Source organism: Chlamydotis macqueenii, chromosome 8 (genome assembly GCF_036417535.1).
Source record: "Chlamydotis macqueenii isolate bChlMac1 chromosome 8, bChlMac1.mat, whole genome shotgun sequence".
Classification (NCBI taxonomy): Eukaryota; Metazoa; Chordata; class Aves; order Otidiformes; family Otididae; genus Chlamydotis; species Chlamydotis macqueenii.
This window is the reverse complement of record NC_141563.1, coordinates 36,119,445-36,141,781: the sequence shown is the minus strand read 5'-3', so window position 1 is coordinate 36,141,781 and position 22,337 is coordinate 36,119,445. Positions and strand designations below refer to the sequence as shown.

The 22,337-nt window shown below is 42.8% G+C and overlaps 2 protein-coding genes across 8 annotated transcripts in view; one reads left to right on the top strand and one right to left on the bottom strand.

Moving 5' to 3' along the window:
• JAK1 (Janus kinase 1) overlaps positions 1-2,213 on the top strand; it is a 59,446-nt gene extending 57,233 nt beyond the window's left edge. For 2 of the 4 annotated variants that reach the window (XM_086753021.1, XM_086753019.1), the window contains exons 24-26: positions 126-236; positions 458-555; positions 713-2,213. In XM_086753021.1, the coding sequence (XP_086609147.1) occupies positions 126-236; positions 458-555; positions 713-758 (255 nt within the window). In that variant the 3' untranslated portion in view covers positions 759-2,213. Of the gene's footprint in view, positions 1-125; positions 237-457 lie in introns of all 4 variants that reach the window. The other 2 variants (XM_086753023.1, XM_086753022.1) reach the window with 1 other exon arrangement.
• A 1,324-nt stretch (positions 2,214-3,537) lies between these two features.
• Positions 3,538-22,337, bottom strand: part of RAVER2 (ribonucleoprotein, PTB binding 2) — a 33,180-nt gene continuing 14,380 nt past the window's right edge. The window contains exons 4-14 of one of the 4 annotated variants that reach the window (XM_086753772.1): positions 19,051-19,242; positions 18,042-18,168; positions 17,255-17,337; positions 13,689-13,793; positions 13,386-13,497; positions 12,027-12,280; positions 9,941-10,052; positions 9,471-9,616; positions 7,820-7,909; positions 7,049-7,177; positions 3,538-4,289 (exon numbers count right to left, since the gene is read on the bottom strand). In XM_086753772.1, coding sequence (XP_086609898.1) covers positions 4,143-4,289; positions 7,049-7,177; positions 7,820-7,909; positions 9,471-9,616; positions 9,941-10,052; positions 12,027-12,280; positions 13,386-13,497; positions 13,689-13,793; positions 17,255-17,337; positions 18,042-18,168; positions 19,051-19,242 — 1,497 coding nt within the window. In that variant the 3' untranslated portion in view covers positions 3,538-4,142. The remainder of the gene's footprint in view (positions 4,290-7,048; positions 7,178-7,819; positions 7,910-9,470; positions 9,617-9,940; positions 10,053-12,026; positions 12,281-13,385; positions 13,498-13,688; positions 13,794-17,254; positions 17,338-18,041; positions 18,169-19,050; positions 19,243-22,337) is intronic. The other 3 variants (XM_086753773.1, XM_086753774.1, XM_086753775.1) reach the window with 3 other exon arrangements.

Genomic DNA, 22,337 nt, shown 5'->3' with positions numbered 1-22,337 from the left:
TGTACCATAAGCGCCTACTGTTCGCTTTCACTTTGAGAGTGAAATGTCATCTTCATTTCCAATTGAAACGGCCTGGATTGGCGCAGGGTAAGAGGATGCGCAGCTGACTCCTGCTCTTTTCACAGGAGTTCTTGAAAATGATCGGCCCCACGCAGGGACAGATGACGGTAGCACGGCTGGTGCGTGTCTTGCAAGAAGAGAAGCGTTTGCCGTGTCCGCCCAACTGCCCCGAGGAGGTAACGGCTGCACCTACGCTCTGTCCTTCCTTTGCCACTAAATCAGCAGCAAAAGCAGAACATGCCTGGGTGAGCAGGCCTGGCTGCTCGTGGTAGGAAAGCCTTCAGCTTTGCTATCAAAAAGGCATTTTCAAGTTTTTAGCATTATTTTTACTGGGGAAAAAAAAAAGAAGTGGAATGTTTGATGCATCCTTCAAAATGTTCTCTTTTTGTATTGTTAGGTGGACCAGCTGATGAGGAGGTGCTGGATATTCAAGCATGATGAACGGACAACCTTTCACAATCTGATTCAAGGATTTGAAACAATTATGAGTAAAATGTAATTAATTCTTTTATACTGTCAATACTTTCAATGTGCGTCAAAACATAAATGCCCAAGACCTTTTATTTTTTTTTTAAAACTACTGTAATTTGTACTCTGACTGTGCTAATGTGTTTAAAGGATTCTTTTTCCAAGTTTTCCTTTTTAATTTTAGTCAACGGTTGGATCAAATGAATTTACAGGTATGGCAGAACCCATAGCTTCAGCTCCCTTTGCTGCTGTTATTGCAAGGCAGGTTTATCTTTCCCTGGCGATGGTCTCGCCACAATTGGCACGACGCTGATGAATGCCAACTGAGAGGGGAGTGTCTGTCAGAAACTGCTGCAGTTCTCCGTACGGTCTGCAGCATTTAAAATAGCTGCTGTCCTTGAGGAACTAAACCAGTGGACAGAAGAGGACTGGATAGAGTAATTTAAGAATTTTTTTATGGGGTTTTGAGGAATTTAAAAAAAAAAAAAAAAAAAAAAAAAAGTTTGGCTGACAAATAGTCTTCACGTGCACTTAAATTTTAGTAACAAAAAAGCCACCTCTGGCATAAAAAAAAAATCCAGAGAAGACAAAATAAGCAGCTCGTCTTAACCAGTCTGCAGTATTTGAGCTCTTACCTATATTCTTTTTGAAAAATGCTTGACTGTGGTGTTAAAAACAAACACAACAACCAAAGCATGGCTCAGCATGTACAGTTAACGCATTTCATGGAGAAACCCAGTTTCTGGATAAATGTATTTGCCGTTTGGAACTGAGCCCTGCCCTCCCCTGTGACGCATTTCTGCCCGGGGCAGGGCCCACCCCCACCTAGCTGTCAGACACACAAAGACCACGCGTGGCAGGCTGTACTGCAGGTGAGCTACAGCGCGGTGAAACGTGCCTAGGAAATGAGTTCCACGCTCTGGGGCCGGGAGAGAGGATGAATCCATGTACAGAATCTGGGGGAGCGCTCCCAGGGAGTCATTAATTAGAATAATTATCTAAAGGAGAGGCCTGAGCTTGCGCGACAGCGTCCCTCGGAGCAGCGAACACCTCGCACATGCCAAATGGTCTTTTTGTTACCGGTGATGCCATCCGAGGGGTGTGCGTCACACTCATTTGTTTGGTCAATGATTTGACGTTAATTCATTTTAGCAGTTCCTTGAAGCCGTGCGTTTGGCCGAAGAGGATTCTTTAAATAACAGCATTGGCCTTTCCTTAATTTGACGTGCAGGCTTGTGTGCAGTTAACCAAAGGGAAAGCCAGCGGGGCCACACTGGGACCACATAGATTGTTGCTGTCACGACCAGATTCAGCGTGCAAACTGTAAGCGAGGCAAGCGGGGGCACTCTGCTCTGCTCTGGGAAAGCTGGCAGGCTGCGGTGGGTGAACTGGAAACCTTTTGCTGACCCAGGAGGAGCTGGGTGATAATGTTTTCCCACCACACCGGGATTTCTGAAAATGCTTGGAGGGGATACTCAGTTCTGGCAATAACAGAAAGATGTCTTTAGATATATATCTATATATAAATATATATAAAGAATTGTAATTATGAGCTGCAATGACATCAGATTTATTTTTACAGTATTACCTGTTTTTTTCTGTATGTCACTTATGAACCCGATTTCAATCTGTAAGCACTTTGTTACTCTTTATACAAACAAATCTAATAAAGTTTTGTTGTTGTGTTTTTTTTTTCCCCCCTCCATGTGTGTATATTTTTTAAAATCGTAGCTTAAACAGAGGAAGATCTTTAACTGTAACCTCTGCAGCAGTGATCAGAATGTTGTCTTCAAAACAACCTTTTCCTCCATGAAAGGCAGTCCAGGGCTGTCTTCCTCCCACATGAAATGTGTACCAACACTTTATTTCCCATGACGTGTGTAACAAGTTGAGGAAGCTGTGTGTACAAACAGTTTGAACAAGATATGACAAGTGCCTTTACCAAGGGGTAGATGTAGAATCCCAGAAAAGCTTCGAGATCCTGCATTGCTATTTGGCCGTCTGGAGCAGGGAGTGCCTGTCTGCACAGCGCGTGCACCTGAGGGACTGGGATTGCACAGGGATATTTATTTATTTTTTTTTAAAGCTTTCAAAATGCATATCCTGGTCACATCACAGAGCTTGAAAGGCAGTGTTTAAGCGATTAAAAAAAAAAAAACCCAAAAAAACCAAAACAAAACAAAACAAAAAAAAAAAACCCCAAATCCAACCCAAAAGAACACCAAAACAAAACAAAAACCCCAAACCCACCACAGCCCCAGTCCTCACCACCGGCTGCGGTGTTACCCAGCAAGGCTGAAAAAGAAGGTTCTGGGCTCGCTGCTGGGTTCCCAGGCTGCAGACCCGTGCTGTCTGTCACCGCATGCTGGCTCCTCATTCCTCTGTCACAAACACTGATTTTAATAGTAACGATTCTAAGTCGTTGGCTACAAGGAGTAACAGCAGAAAAGAAAGACGCTAGCCCAAGCTGCTTAATAACTAAACTAAAAATTCAAAGTCTCTTTTTTTTTTTTTTAAACAAACAAACAAAAAAAAAAAACACAAAAAACCCAACTAGAATCAGGCTGGGAAACGGCAAATTTCAGAAGTTAAGATGCTTGGGGGAAAAAAAAAAATACTAGAGTGAAGAGCAGGAGGGCAGGCTTACAGCCAGCCACCGAGGAACAGCTCAGTATTGCTTCTGCTCTAACTCTGAGTCACCCAGAGTCAGACAATGTCAGAAGAACAACAGGCACTTGATTTCTTCCACTTTCAGTTCTCTTTAACAAGGCGCCACCGCCTGCCACTGTTGCCGGCGCCCCACCTTACCGACACGCGTGCTTGGTGGGAGGCGGCCGGTGCCTTGCCACACACACACCCCGCTGTACGGAGACGCGTTCACAAACTGTGACTGACTTATTCCAAGAGAAAAGTTTTGGATTCTTGGCCTAAAAGCAGAAAAAAGTGACCTTCATTATCCGAGTATCATCTATCTAAACCAAACTTAATATTGCAAGGCAGCACACAGTATAGCATCTTCCTTTTAACAAACATTTATTGAAAAACATCACAGAGGCTCTGGTAATACATTTGGTATATCTCCGTTCCAGGATTAAGAGGAAATACTAAAAATATAAAGGCTGTAAATGCAGAACTCTCAATCCTGGAAAAAGTAAGCTTGAAAAAAAACCCACCACATTGTGAGTTAAAAAAATAAGAAACAATTCCTATCAAGACTTCATCTTTTAACTTCCTCAGTCTGAGGACTAGAGAAAGGAGCAGCTGTCCCTCCTCGGTATTTTTATTGCTTTCGGCTGGTAAGCGACCAAAACTCACCGAGGTACTCTGCTCTGTCAGCCTCAGCCCACTGTCACCGTCACGCTCAGTGGCAGACGACAAAGGAAACGCCATCCCCTCCTTTCAGAAGGCAAGTCAGGCTCCCGAGAAAGGGCTGTCCTGGAGCAATACGTACCGCTTCCTTGGCAAATTTGCCCGTGGCAGAGGTTGTTCCTCTTGGGATATTTGTAACCCACACAGAAAGAAGGATTATTTGTCTGAAGTTAAGGCAGCAATAAATAGCAGAGGTACGACAAGCCTGCCTTCACACTCTCAAGGCAGGAGTGATTATTTAGGTCTCAATAAACGCGCTTTTTTTTGAGAGAGGATTCTGCGTAACGTACTGCGGAGCCCTGAGTCTGCTGGCCGAGGTACTCCATGGGGCCAGGGTCTGGGGAGGAAATGAGGTACGAAGAGCCTCTCTTCTCGCTTCTCGTTGGAGCCACCTGAGGACAAGAAGAAAACAAGTGACACATGATCCAGTGCAAACGCTGTCAATAAATAAAGCTTGGGAACAACCAAGGACCAGGAGCCAGTAACGGACTCCAAAGGCCTGACTCCTTCGGCTTTAAGGTCCAGCTATACACAGCTTTGAGTCAGTGTTTGTGCCCTTTCCCTAAAAATCATTAAAGCATTGGTGACCCACCATACACGCGTTTTTGCAAGGGCACAGGGCTGGCTGGGCCGGGCGGCCCCGCTCCACAGTGCGCGTTTCAAAAGCGGTAGCGTCACGACCATGCTATTGCTCTGCAGTGTCACAGCAGCTCCAGCCATCTTCATCCTTCGAAGTAAGGCGCCCGTGGGCCACCTTTTGTGCCTCCTTCTTTTCTCTTGGAGAGCTGAATGGATTAAACGGTCCTGGCAGCACTATCCCGGGAAGTCAGTTGCTGAAGGACTCTGCTTCAAGCAAGCCAAAGTGGGGTCGTGTGGCAGATTACCACAAACCATCTGCCGCTTGCAGGCATGAGCTTACACGTGGTGCCGAAGGGAAGGAGAGAGCAGTAATGGTTCTTTGATCAAAAAGCTTCAATTCAACTAAAGTGCCTCCCTCTGACACGCAGAAAGTCCCCGAGGGTCCCAGAGAAGGGTTTCTGGTGAGGGCCCCACCGGCTATGAAAGGCCCAGGGGCAGTTCCCCTCTGGGATCCATCAGAGCAGGACGTTGCAAGATCCATGCACCTACAGCCTCAGAAGCTGTGCGCACACACTACAGCCCAACGTCCTGAAGACTCTTTCCCACACCCTATCATTAATTCCATTACCAACTGGCTTAAACAGTCATCGTCTTCTAAAAGCCTGAACCGTCCGCCCTGTAACAACCACCTGAACCTGAGCTCACCACAGCCTGCTCAACCACATCGCAGATCCTGGGTTAGGTCTGGCACCTAGATGAGAAGATTTGGAGTTTTGATTCGTATTGGAGTGACTATTTTAGAAACCTCAACGTGTTCCACAAACCAGGGCACTAATCCCTTAACTCTGTCAAAAGGACAGTTGTCCTGACCAAACGTCCCTGAGCCCCACGCTTCCCAGCAGTTCTCAGAAGCATCCCTTGCCAGTTCACACTCACAACTCAAACTACCCTCTGCAAAGTCCAACTTCACTTTAGCACGCTCTTGTCGTTATCATAAATAGGAATTTGCTCGAGGAAGGGCTTTGGGTTTCCCCCCTCCTGTCTCCTGCTCTCCTAGCAGCCGTGGGGATGTCAGACCTGTACCGTAACCCTCCACCGCGTCCTGGCTCGCACGGCAGCGTGCAGCATCACCGCTGCGTGCTTCACACAAACCTCCGACCGTGCTCCTCCTGAACCTCTGAAACGCAGCCCACGGAAGCAGGAGAAAAAGGGGCTGCAGGGTTAAAGCGAACGCACACACGATCACACACTTCACCAGGACAGAGCCTCCCGGGGACCAGCCCACGTGCCCTCCTCACTGAGATTTATCTTTTGATTCCAGGAATGAGCAAGGTGCCCCACTGCGGAGGCAAACTGTACTTGTGTTTCGCCTGTGCCAAGGGACCGACTGCTCTCTTTCTGCCTTTTATGGCATCTGGCGTTAAGACAAACTTTCGAGCAAAGCTGTTCAACAAGCTTTCCTCTTTAGACTGGAGATAAACTGAAAGGTATCAGTGCAAACCCCAGACTGTCTCCTTCTCTTGATACAATTTCACTCGCTTCCAGTCACATCAGAGCTGTTAGGAACCTGAAAGCTCAATTTTCTGCTGCACAGAGCTAGAGATTTCACAGGCCATGGCAACGTGTTTGGGCCTTGGCCACCTTTAACCCAAGAGATGCCAAAGCCAGCTCCAGCCACGCCTTGTCTGCTATCCAGGAGTCACAAATTGCTGCAGTTGTGCTCCTTCTACATCTCCTCCAAAACCCAGGAATCTCACGCCAAGCCCAAGATGTGAGCTTCTGAATGCCAGAGCATCATGTGCTGCATCCGGCTACGCACCTCTGCGCAGCCAAGGGACTGAAAGCCGCGACGGAGGAGAGCTTCCACAGCATTCCCCCATCCCTTCCGCGTCTTTTATTGATGAAAAGCGTCTGCTGGATCCAACAGACAAAGGAAGTAGGTTGCATGTGATGTCTGTTACTATTTCAAATGAAAGCCAGCTAAAAATAGTCTTCCTCCAAGGATCCAGTTAAGAGTACTACGAAGTGGAGGCTGTAGGTAACCTGGACGCTGCCGTGACCTGCTAACTCCACTTCAGATGTTTCATCCCAGTGGCACTCACTGCAAAACATCTGCAAGTCGGCAAAAAATCCCATCTAAAACCGGTGTGAACTACCTCCTCCTCCTTTGTTCACTTCCTACTTCATCTGCCTCCTTCAAGGCATTTTTGCACACTCACTCTCACAGATACCACATTCCCAAGAAGTCTGCTCACAAACATGCAGCCTTTCTCCTCCTGTGGGATTTGGTGCTTTGCGGGCAGTGAGGAGCACTCATCTCCAGGCTGCTGGAGGGATCTGAGGTGGTCTGGCGCTGGCACGCCCTGCCCAACCACTGCTTTTATTTATCACATCCACCAGGAACTGAGCCACTCGGGATCCTAAGGAGTGGGGACGCAGTGGAAAAGCTCTGCTTTGGCTTGCCGTGGGTGCAAAGTCCGCTCGGTGGCAGCACAAGACAAATAAGCAGCTCTCCCACCAGCAGCTGGCTCGGGCGGCATCTGCAACCACCACACCGGGTCTCTCCTCTCACCTTATGTAACGGGTTTTGTGGAGGAAGCTGCAAGCTGCCTGGCTGGTATGATCCCTGGGCTCCACTGTAAAGCGTAGGCATGACCTGCAAGCAGGGACTGTAGTCTGGGTAGGATCCACCTCTAGATTCCTAAACGCACAACGGGATCCGTGATCAAGCAGCAGTTGAGAGAAAAGAAGTTTAAAAATTCATTTTTACTTGATGAGCACTGAGAGACATGAAAATATTTGAGTTGCACTCAGTTGCTAAGAGCAGCGTACAATTCACAGCAGCTCAGGCATGCAGCAGTTTCTTGAGCAAAATGTAGGATTTGGGGGACGGTTTACATAATTCCTTTAAAAAAAAAAAAAGCATGCTTCTCATTGGTCACAGAAACCTCAGGCTACATAGCGGCCTGGGCAAGAAACAATCCTTCAATACACTCACTGGGAAACAACGTTACGGTGTGCTGTTTCTTGGTAGGAGCATTCTAATGCACTCCTGAGCTTCACAGGTAACTTCAGATTGTGCGACTTTAGAGTGAGGGATATTTACGCCAGATATCAACAAGCGTGAGCACGAATCCTGGAGAGCAACCGTGCAGGGATGCCCTGCAGAAGGTGACCATGCAGCGCCGTTCGTCCCAGGCTCTCCAGCCCCTTCCTTCCTGCGGTACCGACGGCGGCAGCCACTACCCACAAACCAAGCAGGTGTCCAGAGTCCAAAAGCACCCTTACAGCTGGTGGGAGAAACAGCCAGCGGAGACGGGAAGCAAAGAAAATTATTTCTCACCTCAGAGGCTTCATTTTCAAATTCATCAGCTCTTGCCTGGGTAGAGTTATATGCCTGAGCATAATGCTGATACCACTGCTGAACAGCCTCCTATAAAGGAGGAAAAAACCTCTTCCCATTAGCTGTCTACTAAGATCACTTTAAACGCAAACAATTCTTACGGCCTCGCAGGACAGGAGAATGAATAAAAGGCAAAGCTCTCCAAGAAGCATCAAAACATGTTTGACACCAGTGATAAAGCTCAAACCAAACATTTAAAACCACGTTAAGTGCTTAAAAGATACACAAGGCACCGCTGCCTTGGCAGTGGATGCAAGGACACTGTAATTTCTGTTACGTGGAAGGAACAGACAGAACAAATACAGCTGAATGTGGCTGTATGTGGCATCTCTGCACCTGAGTTACATCATTTGACTCCTTCACGCCTCTAAAAATGATACCAGTAACAGTAATACTCCAATACTACTGATTTTTTGGGCAGTATTTTAAGGATTTGGGGTTAGGAACTACCTCCAGGAGACATCAAAATGAACTGAAAGCCAATAATCAGATTCAAACTAGACATTCAAGACTACGTCAGTGCTTACACGAAACACACAGCACGACGGCCCACAGGACACCCCTCTTGCTGCTCTAACCCCCAGCTGCCACCAGGTCTGATCTGACTGGGAGATGGGTCTGGCCCCTGCCAAAGCTCCTGCTGCTGCCCGGTCCTGGCCAGGCTGAGACCTGTCTAACACAAAACCAAACCCGTGTGCCCACTCTGTCCTCCAGACCCAACCGACTCCCACAGCAGCCCTGCTCCAGCCCAGGCGTTTTGAAGCAACACAGATTTCCTTGCCAGCAGCCCCAGAGAGCGGGGCACAGCTTGTTTCTGTCTCCCTGCCGCGGGAGGAGAGATCAGGCGACTCTGGGGAGGAGGAGGTGATGGGGACAGGGCAGGAGGAGGAGACCTACAGGACAGCTAGGGTGGGCGTCCCAGCACAGACCCCAGATCTTTATACAGATTACCTGGCAGCACTACGATCCAGTTCTGGTATTTGATTTGTATACAATTCTATTTCTACACAGACTAGTGATGGCTAATGAAAATACAGAAATAATATTTCACAGAATGTCCCAACGTCTGTGAAATGCAGCCCTTCACCTTAAGGCCATGCTCTGGATCACCAAATGGGACAAATGGTGAAGAAATCCCGTGCCGTGAAACAAAGTGGCAGAGACTGCAAAAATTCCCCAAGCTATACGGGAAGAAAACTCTAAAACTTCCTGGGAAAGAAGGGAAAGAGAAAAACACGGTTTTGAAGACAGAGAATAGCCAAGCCAGAAGCCGTAAGTGATTTCTTAGCTGACTGCACTGAGTTCAGGTTCTCAAGAAGAAATCTTCCAGGGGTTATGATACTGCAGCAGGAACGTATCGAGGCATTTTTGGACTGGTATTAGGTGGTTCAGAATGCTGGGCAACGCCTTTCGACTGCATGCAGGGCTACCAGACCACACGTGTACCAAGCAGGGCGTTTACAGCACACAGACAAAACCAAAGAGCAGCTCAGGGAGGGATCTCTGAGCAGACCTCTGCCAAAAATCCTGCTACCAAGAGCTCTGAGCAACAAACCAGGCCTCAAGAAGAAAGCGCTGCAAAACAACGTACCTGTGTGTATTCCCCATGCTGCTGAGAGTAATTGAAATAATTTTCCACCGCATGTTGTGACGCAGCTCCCTGAGACACGGCAGCATCCACGATGTTGTTCGAAAGTCCGGTCTGCTGCGGTGGACTGGAGGCTTTGCTGGCAGCTGCTGTTTGCAACACAAAGAATACGTGATTTGTATAAACAGCACAAACCAGGCTGCACTCTCGTTTAGCAATACTCTCCTGTTACAACAGAAATTTGCTACTTCAGATTAGGCTGTGCTCAAAATTAATCAGTGCTACTAATCACTGAAAGGCTTTCTAGAATTTTGTCTACATTAACTCTGAAAATTTACCCTTCCCAGATAAAATATTAACTATGAGGATAGAATAAATGTTGTGGTCATTGGAATTGCTTGCCAAACAGAATAACAATTTGCCACGCTCTGGTCAAGGCAACTTGCAACTAAAACCGCTAAATGTTTGCTTACCTGGAAGACATATACCAGGCAACACACTCGCCAAATTCAAGTAGGGGTTGGTACTAAGACGTATTTCTTTTGGTGGTTCTCCTAGCAGCGAAGTCTGTTTTTTCAAGGGAGTCTGCAAAACAATTGGACAGGTTGGTGAGCATTACATTCATACATCTGTCAGAAATAAAATAAGTGTCCCCACAGGATTTTGAAAAAAGCTCAGCCCTATGAAATCTAACAGGAAAAACTTTTAAAATGAATAGCGGGACAGCGATCTGGACAGATTGCCCACACTTTTGTATTGCCAGAGAATTTTGTAGGAATGTCTCTCTTTAGACTGTGAGTTACTATAGGATATTAAAAAACAAACAAACAGAAGACAACCTTTTACATTCAAGTAAAGGAATAACAATCACCATAACGACTCCAGATGCAGGGAGTCAGCATTAAGTACACGGCCAAGACGAAAATCAACGCTTTTCACGCCGAGTCCCAAGCAAATAAAGGACAAATGAACCCCGCCCTGGCGAGGCGACCCTGTCTGCAACCTGCCATCGTAACACATCTCACTGATCACTCTGTTTATAAGGCCACACTCAAAAGGGGAAAACGTTCATGAGCGGAGATGAAGTGTCAGGACTGCCTCACTCCTCCAAACCGAGCGTGCACTGCCAGCTATCTCCCTTCAGCTTATGCTAGAACAATACCAGAAACAAGGATGAAGTAGCTATAGCAAGTTACGTAACTCATCTGAAATACAGAGCTCAACGATGTTTATACACTATTCTACTCCACATCTGTTCTGGTCATTTTTTTAAAGCCCACCAAGGAAAAAAAAAAAAAAATCCATTATTTTAACAAATTAATACTTTTTTTTTTCCAGTAAAATAGTATTAATCAACAACTTTTCAAAAACACTGAGACCAGTTTTTAAACACTCAACAGAGTGCTGAAATTCTTCACCGGGATGCACAAGCAGGCATTTAAGACAGTACGACCATTCAGCATCAGCATACAGACAGTGATTTTTGCAAACTGGGCCTTCTGTCTACTCATGCAGAAATGGAAACAATTAAAACATCTACCAGGATTTCAAAAAATAACTTTTCCTGATAAACAACATTCATAGAAATAAATGAATTGTCTAGATGCATAATGGTTTAATTACATTTCCTTTTAAATAATGAAATGCCCAGATAAAACACTGATTTTATACATGTATACACATACACTCTATGTACTTTATCCAGAGGTAAATTTCCACTTCATTACAGTAAAAAATTATTTAAAACATGAAAAGTGTACTTTGTGAAGTAGGACCAAATCTGTCAAAGCTGTCTAACAAAGGCAGACACCAATACACTGTATATAATCTAATCACTTCAGATGCCTCAGAAAATACGTAAAGAAAACACAGATCTGGTCAGAATTAAGAGCATGTTTCCCCACAAATGTCAAGGTATTTATATATTTCATTTAAAAAGTAGGGTCTGTTAACAACAGGAAAAAAAGATTCTGAAAAAATTAGACCATTCTGGTTCAACTCAAATCCCACCCCATCATCTTTCCACCTCTCGCCTTCAAGGGAATAAATATTACAACTGATACAGACTAAGAATATCAGCTATGACTAAGAGGGTAGAGATTAAAAGTGGAAGATTTACATAAACATACACACACACACACAGATACACCACCTGGGAACCCAAAGGCCCTACCTACCACCAGAACTGCTCCGCTCCCGAATTAGTCATGAAATTCAACTTCAAGTTAAATGTTCAGTCTTTAAAAGCGACATTGCCCTTGAGGTAATTTCATCAAATACTATGAGGCTTACACATGGAAAAAAAAAAAAGCCCTCTAACATTGTAAAAAGATTCCTTTGTTAATTCATTTGGACCACCAAAGAGCATTATTGTTCTCTCCCTATTATTCATAACTGAAATGACCTTAAAATGTCTCACGAATGATCCTGTGATCTAGCAAATTTTATAGCGAAGAACTACAATAAGCAGCTGCAGTTAACTCTTAAGCATGTTAAAATAAAAAAAGAGAACATCCACACACAAGAAAAAAGAAAATATTTGCATTCAATGTTCCTTACCCCCAAGCTTGTATCAGTACTTTTTAGTTGATTTTGTTGTTTGGCATGTCCAGCCCGCAAAGCTCCCGCAGAAAGATTTGTTAAGGTCTGGTGATAAGGCTGCGATCCCGAGACAACCGCTTCGGCAGTCGATTGTTTATCTGGAGCGTTAGTTTGCCCTGGTATAGTTTGCCCAACAATGTGCTGATTCGGGAAGAATGGCAGCATGCCCATCCCCGCTGCCGCTGCTGTTTGAATTGGAGTCAGATTAGATGCTGCAGTCAACCATAAATGGAGAAACTTTTCTGTTAGACAAGATTTATCAGTACACTTTGTTTGTGGTTTTTACTAAGTGATGAGAAAAACATTTAGAGATCTATTTTACAGCTGTCCCAGAACGCTGGATTCTGATGATAGTTTTTATTCTTTTACCATCCCAGGAGCAAACAACTCCGAAGCTAATACAATAGAAGAAAACTGACTTGTCCGAACATTCACTGTGACAATAAGTAACTCAGTGCTTTCTGTCACTTTTAAAAAACCTGTGAACAACGTCCTAGATGATCTTGTATTGGAACAGAGGGGAAAGCCTCCACCTCTATTGGCATTAGTAAAATTCTTTTTACAAACAGAAGAGCTCGAAAGCATTCTCCAAAATTAAAATCTAGACATTCAGAACAGGTTTCTTCCCCGCCCATCCGCACAAGCTTTTCCTTGCTACTGGTCACTACCACTACTAAAACCACATCTAGAACTGCAGAATACATGGGGCTCAGCAGTGGAAACAAAGAGGATGTACTAAGCAGTATCACAACTGATCTTTCCTCATAAAAACTGAGGGCATCGCTGGCACAGAATTATGCATTCAAAGTTGATATCCGTCACAGACTGGATGTTAAAGGTATATTGCTTAATGAAATGAATGCAAAAAACCTATTTACAGTGCCTCTTAGCTACTCAGATTTATCTGCTCTGAAACAACAAACCCCAAAATCTTGATGCTAAATAAAATCATATTCCAGGTGTACTAAAAACAAGCAAGCAGAATATTTAACAAGCTGCAAATATTCAGCCAATGCCACGGTGCACTCTTTCTTCCCTTCAAACAGATAAGAGAAGCCAGGCAACAAGGCAAGACATTTCAAGTTTGTTTTCTGCTTAAATCAGCAGGTTACAGTTGGTTATACAGCTATACCACTTGTTAATTGGCTTAACCGTATAGCTATATAACACGCGTTATTGCCCAGCTCCGTGCCTACCCTACTGCACAGTGACAAGGTTCAAATACATTATTGCTCTCGCTGGAGTGGGAGAAAGCGAGGTGCGTCATTTCAAACTGAGCATTGCTACCGATTTCGTACGAAAGAAAATATCACTTACACTTCAGAGCTTCTCCACGGGTTCCCATGCCGGAACTCACTGACGGCATCACCCCTATTCCCAGTACTGTCTGAAGCAGCATTGCTGGAGGTTCTCCCAGCAAACCCGGTTTCTACAAAGAAGAACAGAAAACGGTGTAAATGATTAAAATAATCTGTCTGTAGGCATTTTTTTATAACTTTTACATTCGGTTAATCTTTTTAGCCATACTAAATTGTTAAATTATACTAGACAAAAAGAATTATTTGTTTTCTCACTTAGGAGAATGCTCAAAAGCAGCCAAAGTTGAGGTGATGACCTTACACTGTTAGCCTGAAGGTTTTCGATCTTCACCAGCTGCTGCTGTGGCAACGGCAGGTGAGCGGGGCTCTGCAGCAGTAAGTTAGATGCACTCCCCAGAATGGAGCTCTGCAAAATGAATAAAAGACGTGTTAGTTGACAGTCACAGAAAACAGTACATTCTTGAAACATTTTCAGATGATACCGCTGAAAGAAATTTAAATGTGTTTCTGAGTTAATACCGCAAAGGAAAATAACCATTTCCTCTACAGAAGTACATTTTTGCTTCATTCATGAAAAGTTATTTCAAATTCTTTTAACCCCTCACCCTCCCAGTGCTTTTTTTTCACCTCACAACCACAAGCATGCTTCCTGATGGCTTTTAAAGGATCAAAAGCATACTGCAAATACAACCCAGGCTCCACTGCAGTGCCTGTGTCTAAGTCGACAGGGAAAGCTAAATGTGTCTGAAGCCTCTGCAGACGGGCTAGACAAGGGAGTTACCTGCAGTGCCAGTAAGAAAGATGAGACACAAGGACTTTAGAGGATTATGAGCTGGATGAAGAAAGACTTAATTGTTTGTTAACGTTTGCATTGTGCCTTGCACTGCAATGCTAATACATGATTTCCACCAAATAGCTATATACCGTACAGGACTCGGTCGAACTCATCCCTTGCTTTACGGTTACTAAACAGTACCTTTACATTCAAAGAGGAATATCCAGATATGTTTCTCTCCCCTTTTTAGTGGCAACTATCTACGTGAAATTCTATTATAGCACCATCAAAAAGCTTATCAATCACAATGCCTACAGATTGTCAAGTCTATAAAATACTAATATTTTTCATCCAATGAATTCTGGATCAGTTTGCCACCAGAACTTAGCCACTTAATCCACAACTCTGGGGCACCACGTTCAGACTCTGCTGCTGGTATATTCAGCAGAACGTGCTCTGGCTAGCACAGCGGCTTCAAAGAAACCTTGTGTCCACTCAGGATGACAAAACCACACTATGATTCATGCTAGATGCACACAGGCTTGAAATCATTTTCCTGGCAGCAGCTCCTGAGCATGACTTGTCAGGCAAAATGTAGGTTGCTCTACAAACCTTTTTGTACAGCGGTGCAAGAATAGATATATGGGACACCAACTGTGCCAAATCATGACAAGTATAGCCTTCCTCATTTTTTTTAAATCTCCCACACAGAAAAGATCACCAAAACCAGGTCATGAAGATGGAACCCAAAAAGGCTCTCCCGATGCATGGCTTTGCAGATTTTGCAGCCTCCTGCAAAACACCTCACAAATATTTTCAAATCTAGGTTGTCTCTTTGTGTGGTAGGGTCAAATTCCCTACGAAAAAAACCCCTCTATGCCTATAATAGGGTCTTCTGGACTCAGAAATGTGCAACTTAAAACAAAAAAGTGGCACATCTAGATTAGTTATGCATCTGCTATTTTGTCTTAGTGATTTCAAAAAGAAATTATCCAAGGCTGTTTGTCGTCATCAGTGGTTGTTCCTTCTAAACTTGGTTAAGTCAACAAAAAAATTGTATTAGTTCAATGGCAATACTTTCAAAAATACAAGAGTGGAAAAGCAGGTTGGAAGATCCTCAAAAGAAAGTCTCTGGGTTAACAGATTTAGTAAACTGCTGGATGACTCAGGTAAACACATCACTGAGGAAATATAAAATGCATTATTTTGGCACACACTAATTGTAACTAAGAGAAATTAAAATAAAGACATTGAAAGTCATGCTACCTCCAGAGCTGAAAGAGTACTAGATGAATAACCAATTTGTTAAAATTCCCCTCTGCTGAATCTTTTTTATCAATTATTTTAGAACACTGTGGCACAATCATCCTACAAATGTTGGGGTTTTTTTTCCATTATATTACCTTACAACACCTTGAATACAAAACAGCAAAACCAAGATACACAGGAAGCTGAATCAGTGTGACTGGGGAGGTGGGGAGTCAAGCCAAGACACTCTCTGTTCCTCTATCTTGTGACAATACTGAATTTCAAGACAATAAAAACAGTGACCTGGTTCTCTGGCTTTAGAGAATACTCTGAAATAAGCCACTGAATAACAGAAAAATGTGCCTAATAGAAGGAACTGGGATAATCAAATCACTGCCAATAGAATTCAAGCTATTAGACCAGGTTTGGAGGTAATTATTTTTTTTTTTTTAGATTGAAAATTAGGAAATAAATGACAGGAAGCTCCCTGAAAGAGAATTAGACTTGTAAGTCTCTGTAAAGACAAAACACTCAGTCATTTGGCTGCAGCACTCTTAAGCCTAAAAACATTGGCTCATCATCAATCAGATGGTAAGTGGGTAAAACACGCCTGTCTCCAGCTGCCATTAGAAAACATTCACATTGCCTTCCAAGGAAGCAGAGACTCTCCAAGAGAGAGCAGCAGAAACTAAATGTACCCATTGAAAATGTCATTAAGTACAAGTAAAGAATGAAGTATTTTTTTATCATTGTACAGGACAAAAGCAACTCATTTGACAGGGCAAAATTAAGTCATGTTTATTCAAAATTAATATATATATTCACCTGTCAGTTTTTAGCAAGAAAAAAAAACAGAAAAGCTGAATATAAGGAGCATCTCTGCATTTTAATTTGGTCTTTTTTAAGATCTATAAGTCTGCGCTTGCCAAAAAACCAGCAGAAGTAAGAACTACTTGAGGGGACTTTATTTTTAAATTGTAATTTCTGAAGTATCAGAAATAGTAAGTCAAAGCAATTTACTCCAGTCTCTCATCAGTACTTATGAAAATCCCCACCATGAATATTAAAGGCAAATTTTGGCTCCTGACAGCTGGAGAAATCTGACAGAACATCAACGCAAGGTGGAGGCCAGGCAGGCTGCTGGCCAAGTGAACGGCTGCAGGGAGGAGTTCTGGTTGTGGGTGCTACTCTAGCATGTTCTCATCGCCAACTTCTAGGGCAAACTCATCCCAAACACCCTTTACAGTATCTTTCAGAAATTCTGGTGTCCATATGAAGGCTGTATCAACTTTGCAGTGAATTACAGATACTCTGAGAACATTTTAAACAGCTTACACCCTCAGGGTTTTTTTTTTACTAAGAAGTAACATCTGCAAATTATTTGCAAATTATTTTTTCTGGCATATATAGCACACTTTGGTTCCTGCAAGCTTTAAAGTGAAGATAAGCATGCTAAGCTTCTTGGCTTGAATAAGATAAAACACTCAAGTCTCCACAGGAAGCGTGTATTAGCAGCTCCAAGAGAAACGGATGTGCCATGCTCCTCAAGCTCTAACTTAAAGAGGATTTTTTTTTTTTTTTTTTGCCAGTAATGGCAAGCTGTCTCTGCTTCAGTAGGTATTAGCAAATCAAAAGCTCAGTTGAGATAAAATAACTCACTTGTGGACAGCAAGCAGTCTGCTCTTCCATCCCCATAGACATCTCATAAGAGAGTGCTTTTATTAATGACAGCTTTAATGAGAACACTTGATTTCAGCTGTAACTTCTTAAAACTTTGAGAATACTTTTCATGCTAAGATCTCCACAAATATGTATTTTGACAAAAGTTTTTTTTTGTCACATACCTGATGAACTTTATTCAACTGCAAAAAAGGTGGGCCGACTGCTGAATTTATAAGGTGAGGTAAACCTGCAGATGCTCCAAGAACTGTTTTGGAAACACAAGAAAAAATTGCAGCGTTTTATAAGTTAGGCAAGTAAAGACCTTTGTAAGAGTGATTCTCTATTTTTCAGATTTGATTCCCACAAAACTTTGCAGTATACTAAAGGTCACTATAACAAAACTTCTCAACACACCCAATTAACAGCATCTTGGAGATCAAATGTGCTTTCATGGAGTTCCTCTAAAGCTGAGAGTTTTGCTCAAAGATGCAGAAACGCCTGCAGTTGACTGCAAGACCACAGTGCTCTGAAACGTGTTTCTTCACTAAAGCGTTCACTCACACACAATTTCTGTTTATCTTCTGTCAGTAGCTTATGTCACAAACTCTTAGCTGTCCCCCACTTGACTCTTCAAATTATCTGTTCTCATTTCTGTTCCTAATATTTCCACCGTCTGAAACATGGTAAGGCTGTTTTGGCATGTTTATTTGCATTTGCCCTAATGAGAAGGCAGAGAAATGTTTTTGGCTAATGCCATTATGAAATGCAGCGTACGACTACGGTAGCATCCAAATGAATAAAGATTTACGTTGGAAAAAATAGGGGAAAGACTCAAGTTGCAAATTCAGGTGTAGAATCAGACTTAAACTTGCAATTCTAACGATGTCTCTGTTTCTCTCCTTTTCTGCTAGCCTCATATCACCAAGAACAGGGTTTGAGCTTTTTTAACTCAGTTTTAAAACAACTTACCAGGTTTAACAGCATGTCCACGCAACTGGGGCTGCAGTAGCATCTGCAACATAGCCGGATTATTAAAACTTTTCATAATCTGCACTGGATTTGGCTCCGGAAGCAAGCCTTTCCTGTTGTTCCTCATCTCCAATTAAGAGAGATACAAAAATATTAGAATCAGGAGAAAACAAAGAATACATTTACAGCCTCAAACTTGTGTGATAGTAAGGTACATATTTCATTCTACATGGAAAGTAATCCCATCATGTCCTTTCCATGCTCCTTCTCCTTCAAATGAAACTAACAAACTATTCCCCCCAAACTTCAAGTTTACTATTCTTCCTGAGACACATTTCTTTTTTTCCCTTAAACCCAGACAGTGTTACCAGTGAAGGAGAACACAAATGCTCTGTTAACATGAACACCACATACTACCTTACAATAGCACCACTCATCTCTTCTATAAAGATGTGGGCTAAAGCCAGCCGACGTAATGAGACTGTTCTGCTTTTAAGACAGCTCCATGTAACGCTTATCACATCCAATTTTCTACGAAACAATTTTATAAGACATGTGGGTGTAAAAAGCTTTCTTCTATATCAAGCATGAAATTAAACTATTTCTCCCACCTTGAAATTTATCTTACAATCGACAAATTCTTGTCTCTTTGTTTTAAACCAAGTTTTAGCTTGTCAAATGACTCCACTTAGTGCCTTTTGTTTTGAACTGGAACAATTTATCATACAGAAAATTAAATTTACTAAATTCCCAGAGCCCTGTTAGTGTAACTGTGGTATCTTACAGCCATATTTTACCCTTCCTCCTCGCAGAATATGGCTGTGCTTTTCCTAGGAAAGAGACTAAATTGGGCTGACTAGATTTAAAAAAAAAAAAAACAAAAAAGGCTAATGCTTCCAAAAGCATGGCTTATTTTCCTAATGTAAACAGCTGAATCACTCCGACCCAGAACTCGGGCCACTCAAGGTGTATCAAACCCATTCTGAAAACAGATTTACAAACATCTTACCATCCTTTGCGCTGCTATAAGTGCTGCTAACGTGCTTCTGCCGGGCGCTCCCGGAGCACAGTAGGACACTTGGACTCTCTTTCCTTTGATAGTCATGCCATCAGTGGCTTCTTGTACTTTCTCAGCCTGCTCCGCAGTCTCATACTCGACCACTGCAAAGTCACCAATGTAACTGTCTTCATCCTGAGCAAACTGAAAGAACATTTCACAATACGCTGAACAAAACGCAGAATTTCATGAACAGCCTTGCCGTATTTTCACCCATCCCCTGCAAAATACTTCACAAACAGTTGACATCCTACATTAATGCCTACCCACATCAGTATGATTTTTCCTCAGACGTGCTAGATACAAGTTGAATATCACAGCTTCATATTATGTTTGGCATGCATGCTCTATCTGCTTGGATTATTACCTTCCTTGCAATCTAAACTCACGGAGCACCTGAGCTATGAAACGTATTTAACATATTTTCAGAATAAAGAAGGAAATTGTAGATACAGCTGTATGCCACGATAATTTTTATTTTGCAGGATAAGAATTATAAACTCATTACTGTTCAGTTTTTAAGCCTACAATAATAAAAACGTCATTCATCGGACTACAGGATAGCTGTTGAAACATCTAGCAATGCAAATTCCACTGCTATATGCTGCCCTTTAGGAGAATATCAAGTCTGTGGTTGTATTTAATGCCAAGAGAAGATGCCAGACTGATCGATCAAGCAGACTGGAAACAGGCTTATGTGTCAAACAATGCTCTGTCCTTTGTTTGCAGAGTTTTATAGCAGAATGAGCAGATTCAAATCAAACAAAAAAAGGGGGTGAGATGGGAGGGAATAAAGCTCAGGCAAAAATCTCGGTCCCAAAATGAACAGAAATGAGATACTCATATTAGCTCTGATGTGGAAGAGGGGAAATCTCCTCCAGATTTCACTGGATAAAAACAACCTGTTCCCAACTAATAGGTCCCACAAACTTACACTAACAATTGAAATATAAATCTCAAAGATTTTGAAGAAAAGGTGGTGGTCAGATCTTTAATACGACTGTTAAGACTGGCTTCTGGGAAGCGCTCTGGAGAACACACATATTTCGATAAATACACATATGCTATGTGTATATATATGTGTGTGTGTCTATGTCTATGTGGAGAAGCATTTTATTTTATTTTGACATCAGTTTAGCTGCACTGGTAAAGACCTGAAGTATTTGTGAAAAGATTGGCTTGCAGCTATGGAACATACCGTAGTTTCCTGCATGGTTAAAAACTCCCTTAACACATGAAAGTGCAGAAACCAGTATTCCTGCAAACACAACAGGAATTTTTAAACTTCCCAAATAAACAGGTGCTGAAGAGCCATCTGTCCCTGTCTAGATAACAGTGGAGACCTCCTAGTGACAATTTAAAGCTGACATAAGAAAGGACTGAGGTTTCCTGGTCCATTTTGTTGACGCAAAGGGTGAACTATGTTCCTGTACGTCCTAGGAGATGCCATCTTTCTAAGATCCACGTATAAGTACCTGGCTTCAGCTCCTCCTGCCAGAACATTTCTGCTGTTAATAGAGGAGAGATCAAATTTATTTCAAAAAACGGTAACTTTGGAATAAAACAAAACTAGAGCTTATTTCGTGAGTTCAGCTAAGAATTTTAGGTAAAAGATCACATTTACATGATGTGTAACTGCATCAGAGTTACCAGTTGAACTCAGCAATGAAAGCAGCACAAGACAGCTACGTTAGAGAAGCCACACCAGGAGCGGCGTGAAGGCTGGACTGGCCAAGACCAGGAAACAGAAGGAAGAGCTGTAGTCATGAAAACATAAAATAAGAAAAGTGTGAACCAACACTTTAACTGTTTTCCTGAAACATATTCATTCCTCCAGGAGAAGTTTTCCAGACAAAGGCACTTCTCTTAGCCGTTCTCAATTAAAACTCCCTCCCCACTCAGGTTTCTGCTACCCTGTCCCCTCTTATGTCTCTACTCATCGTGCCACACCCCCTCCTTGTCTTTTCCACACTTTCTTGGGTTTTCCTCCTTGTCCTTTCTTCATACTTAATTTTTAGGTCACTTCATTCATAAATCCACAATTAATCAGCACTATTGTGATGAGAATTCATCCGCTGTCTTCCCTTTTTCATCTATCAAATCTGAACTACTTATTTAGTTACCTCCCTGCTCCAGAGCGCTGCTTCCCCCGTTATCCCGGTGGGGTTCAGCTCCATCGCTCACCCACCGCATCTGCAAACCAGCACCTCTGCTGCCTCTCCCACCACCCCTCCCGGCAGAGCCTCCCTTACCAGTCAGTACTGGTTGGACGCCCAGTGGAAACGTGAGGCACGGCTGAGAATAAATCACGTTTATTCTCTGAGAATAAATCATAAGCAAGCCTATTTTTCTTCTAATATCATATTTCTACAATCTACCTATTAGTCTACCACAGAGTGTGTTTATACAAGTGACAGGTAATATGAGAACGTGCCAATAGTATTTTCTTGGATATATTTTTGACTGGTTGTTTCCTAATTCAAAAGCACACTGTTTAATTCCTGTATTTTACAGAAACACGTATTTAGTGCTATTTCCTGACAGAATGCATATACAAACAGACCCTCCTGCTACACCAGGTGTGACCCACGTATCATTATGACTTAAGAAGGAAAGTAAAAGTCAATTTTTAAATGCACAGTAGAATACTGTTAGTGAAAACCATCTTTATCAAAAAAGTCTGTTATCCTTTGAACTTCAGAATTTTACAAGAATGTTGAAAAATTGTTGGGGAAGGTGATAACAGCCTCTGGATTATATGACAGCTGGAAAAATGCCCTGAAGTGAAAGACTTTAAAAAACAAACAAACAATCTGTATAGCTAATTAAACAAAGATTGATCAAGTGACTTGATTGCAGCATTTAATACCTTCTTACAGGAAGAAAACAGTGAGGAGCAAAGGCTCCGCCATCTAGTCACCAGTGAGGTGAAGCTGAAGCCAGATACATTCAACTGAGAAAACAGACACAAGTGCAAAATAAGAAGACACAGGCAGTTTCTGGAAAGAGTTGCTTCCAATTTATGCATCTCCGGGTGCGTGTGGATCAAGGAAGTATAAGGATGTGCTTTAGCCAACTACAAATTACTGGGGCTCAAAAAGAGGGCTGGGGAAAACGTGATGGCCTGCAGGTGGTCAGACTGGACAGCCTGATGGACCTTCTGGTCTGAGACGCTGAAAATCTCTGGTTACTTATCCCCAAAGCTAATCCCTGGGCAGCCTTCTAAGATACTTAAGAAA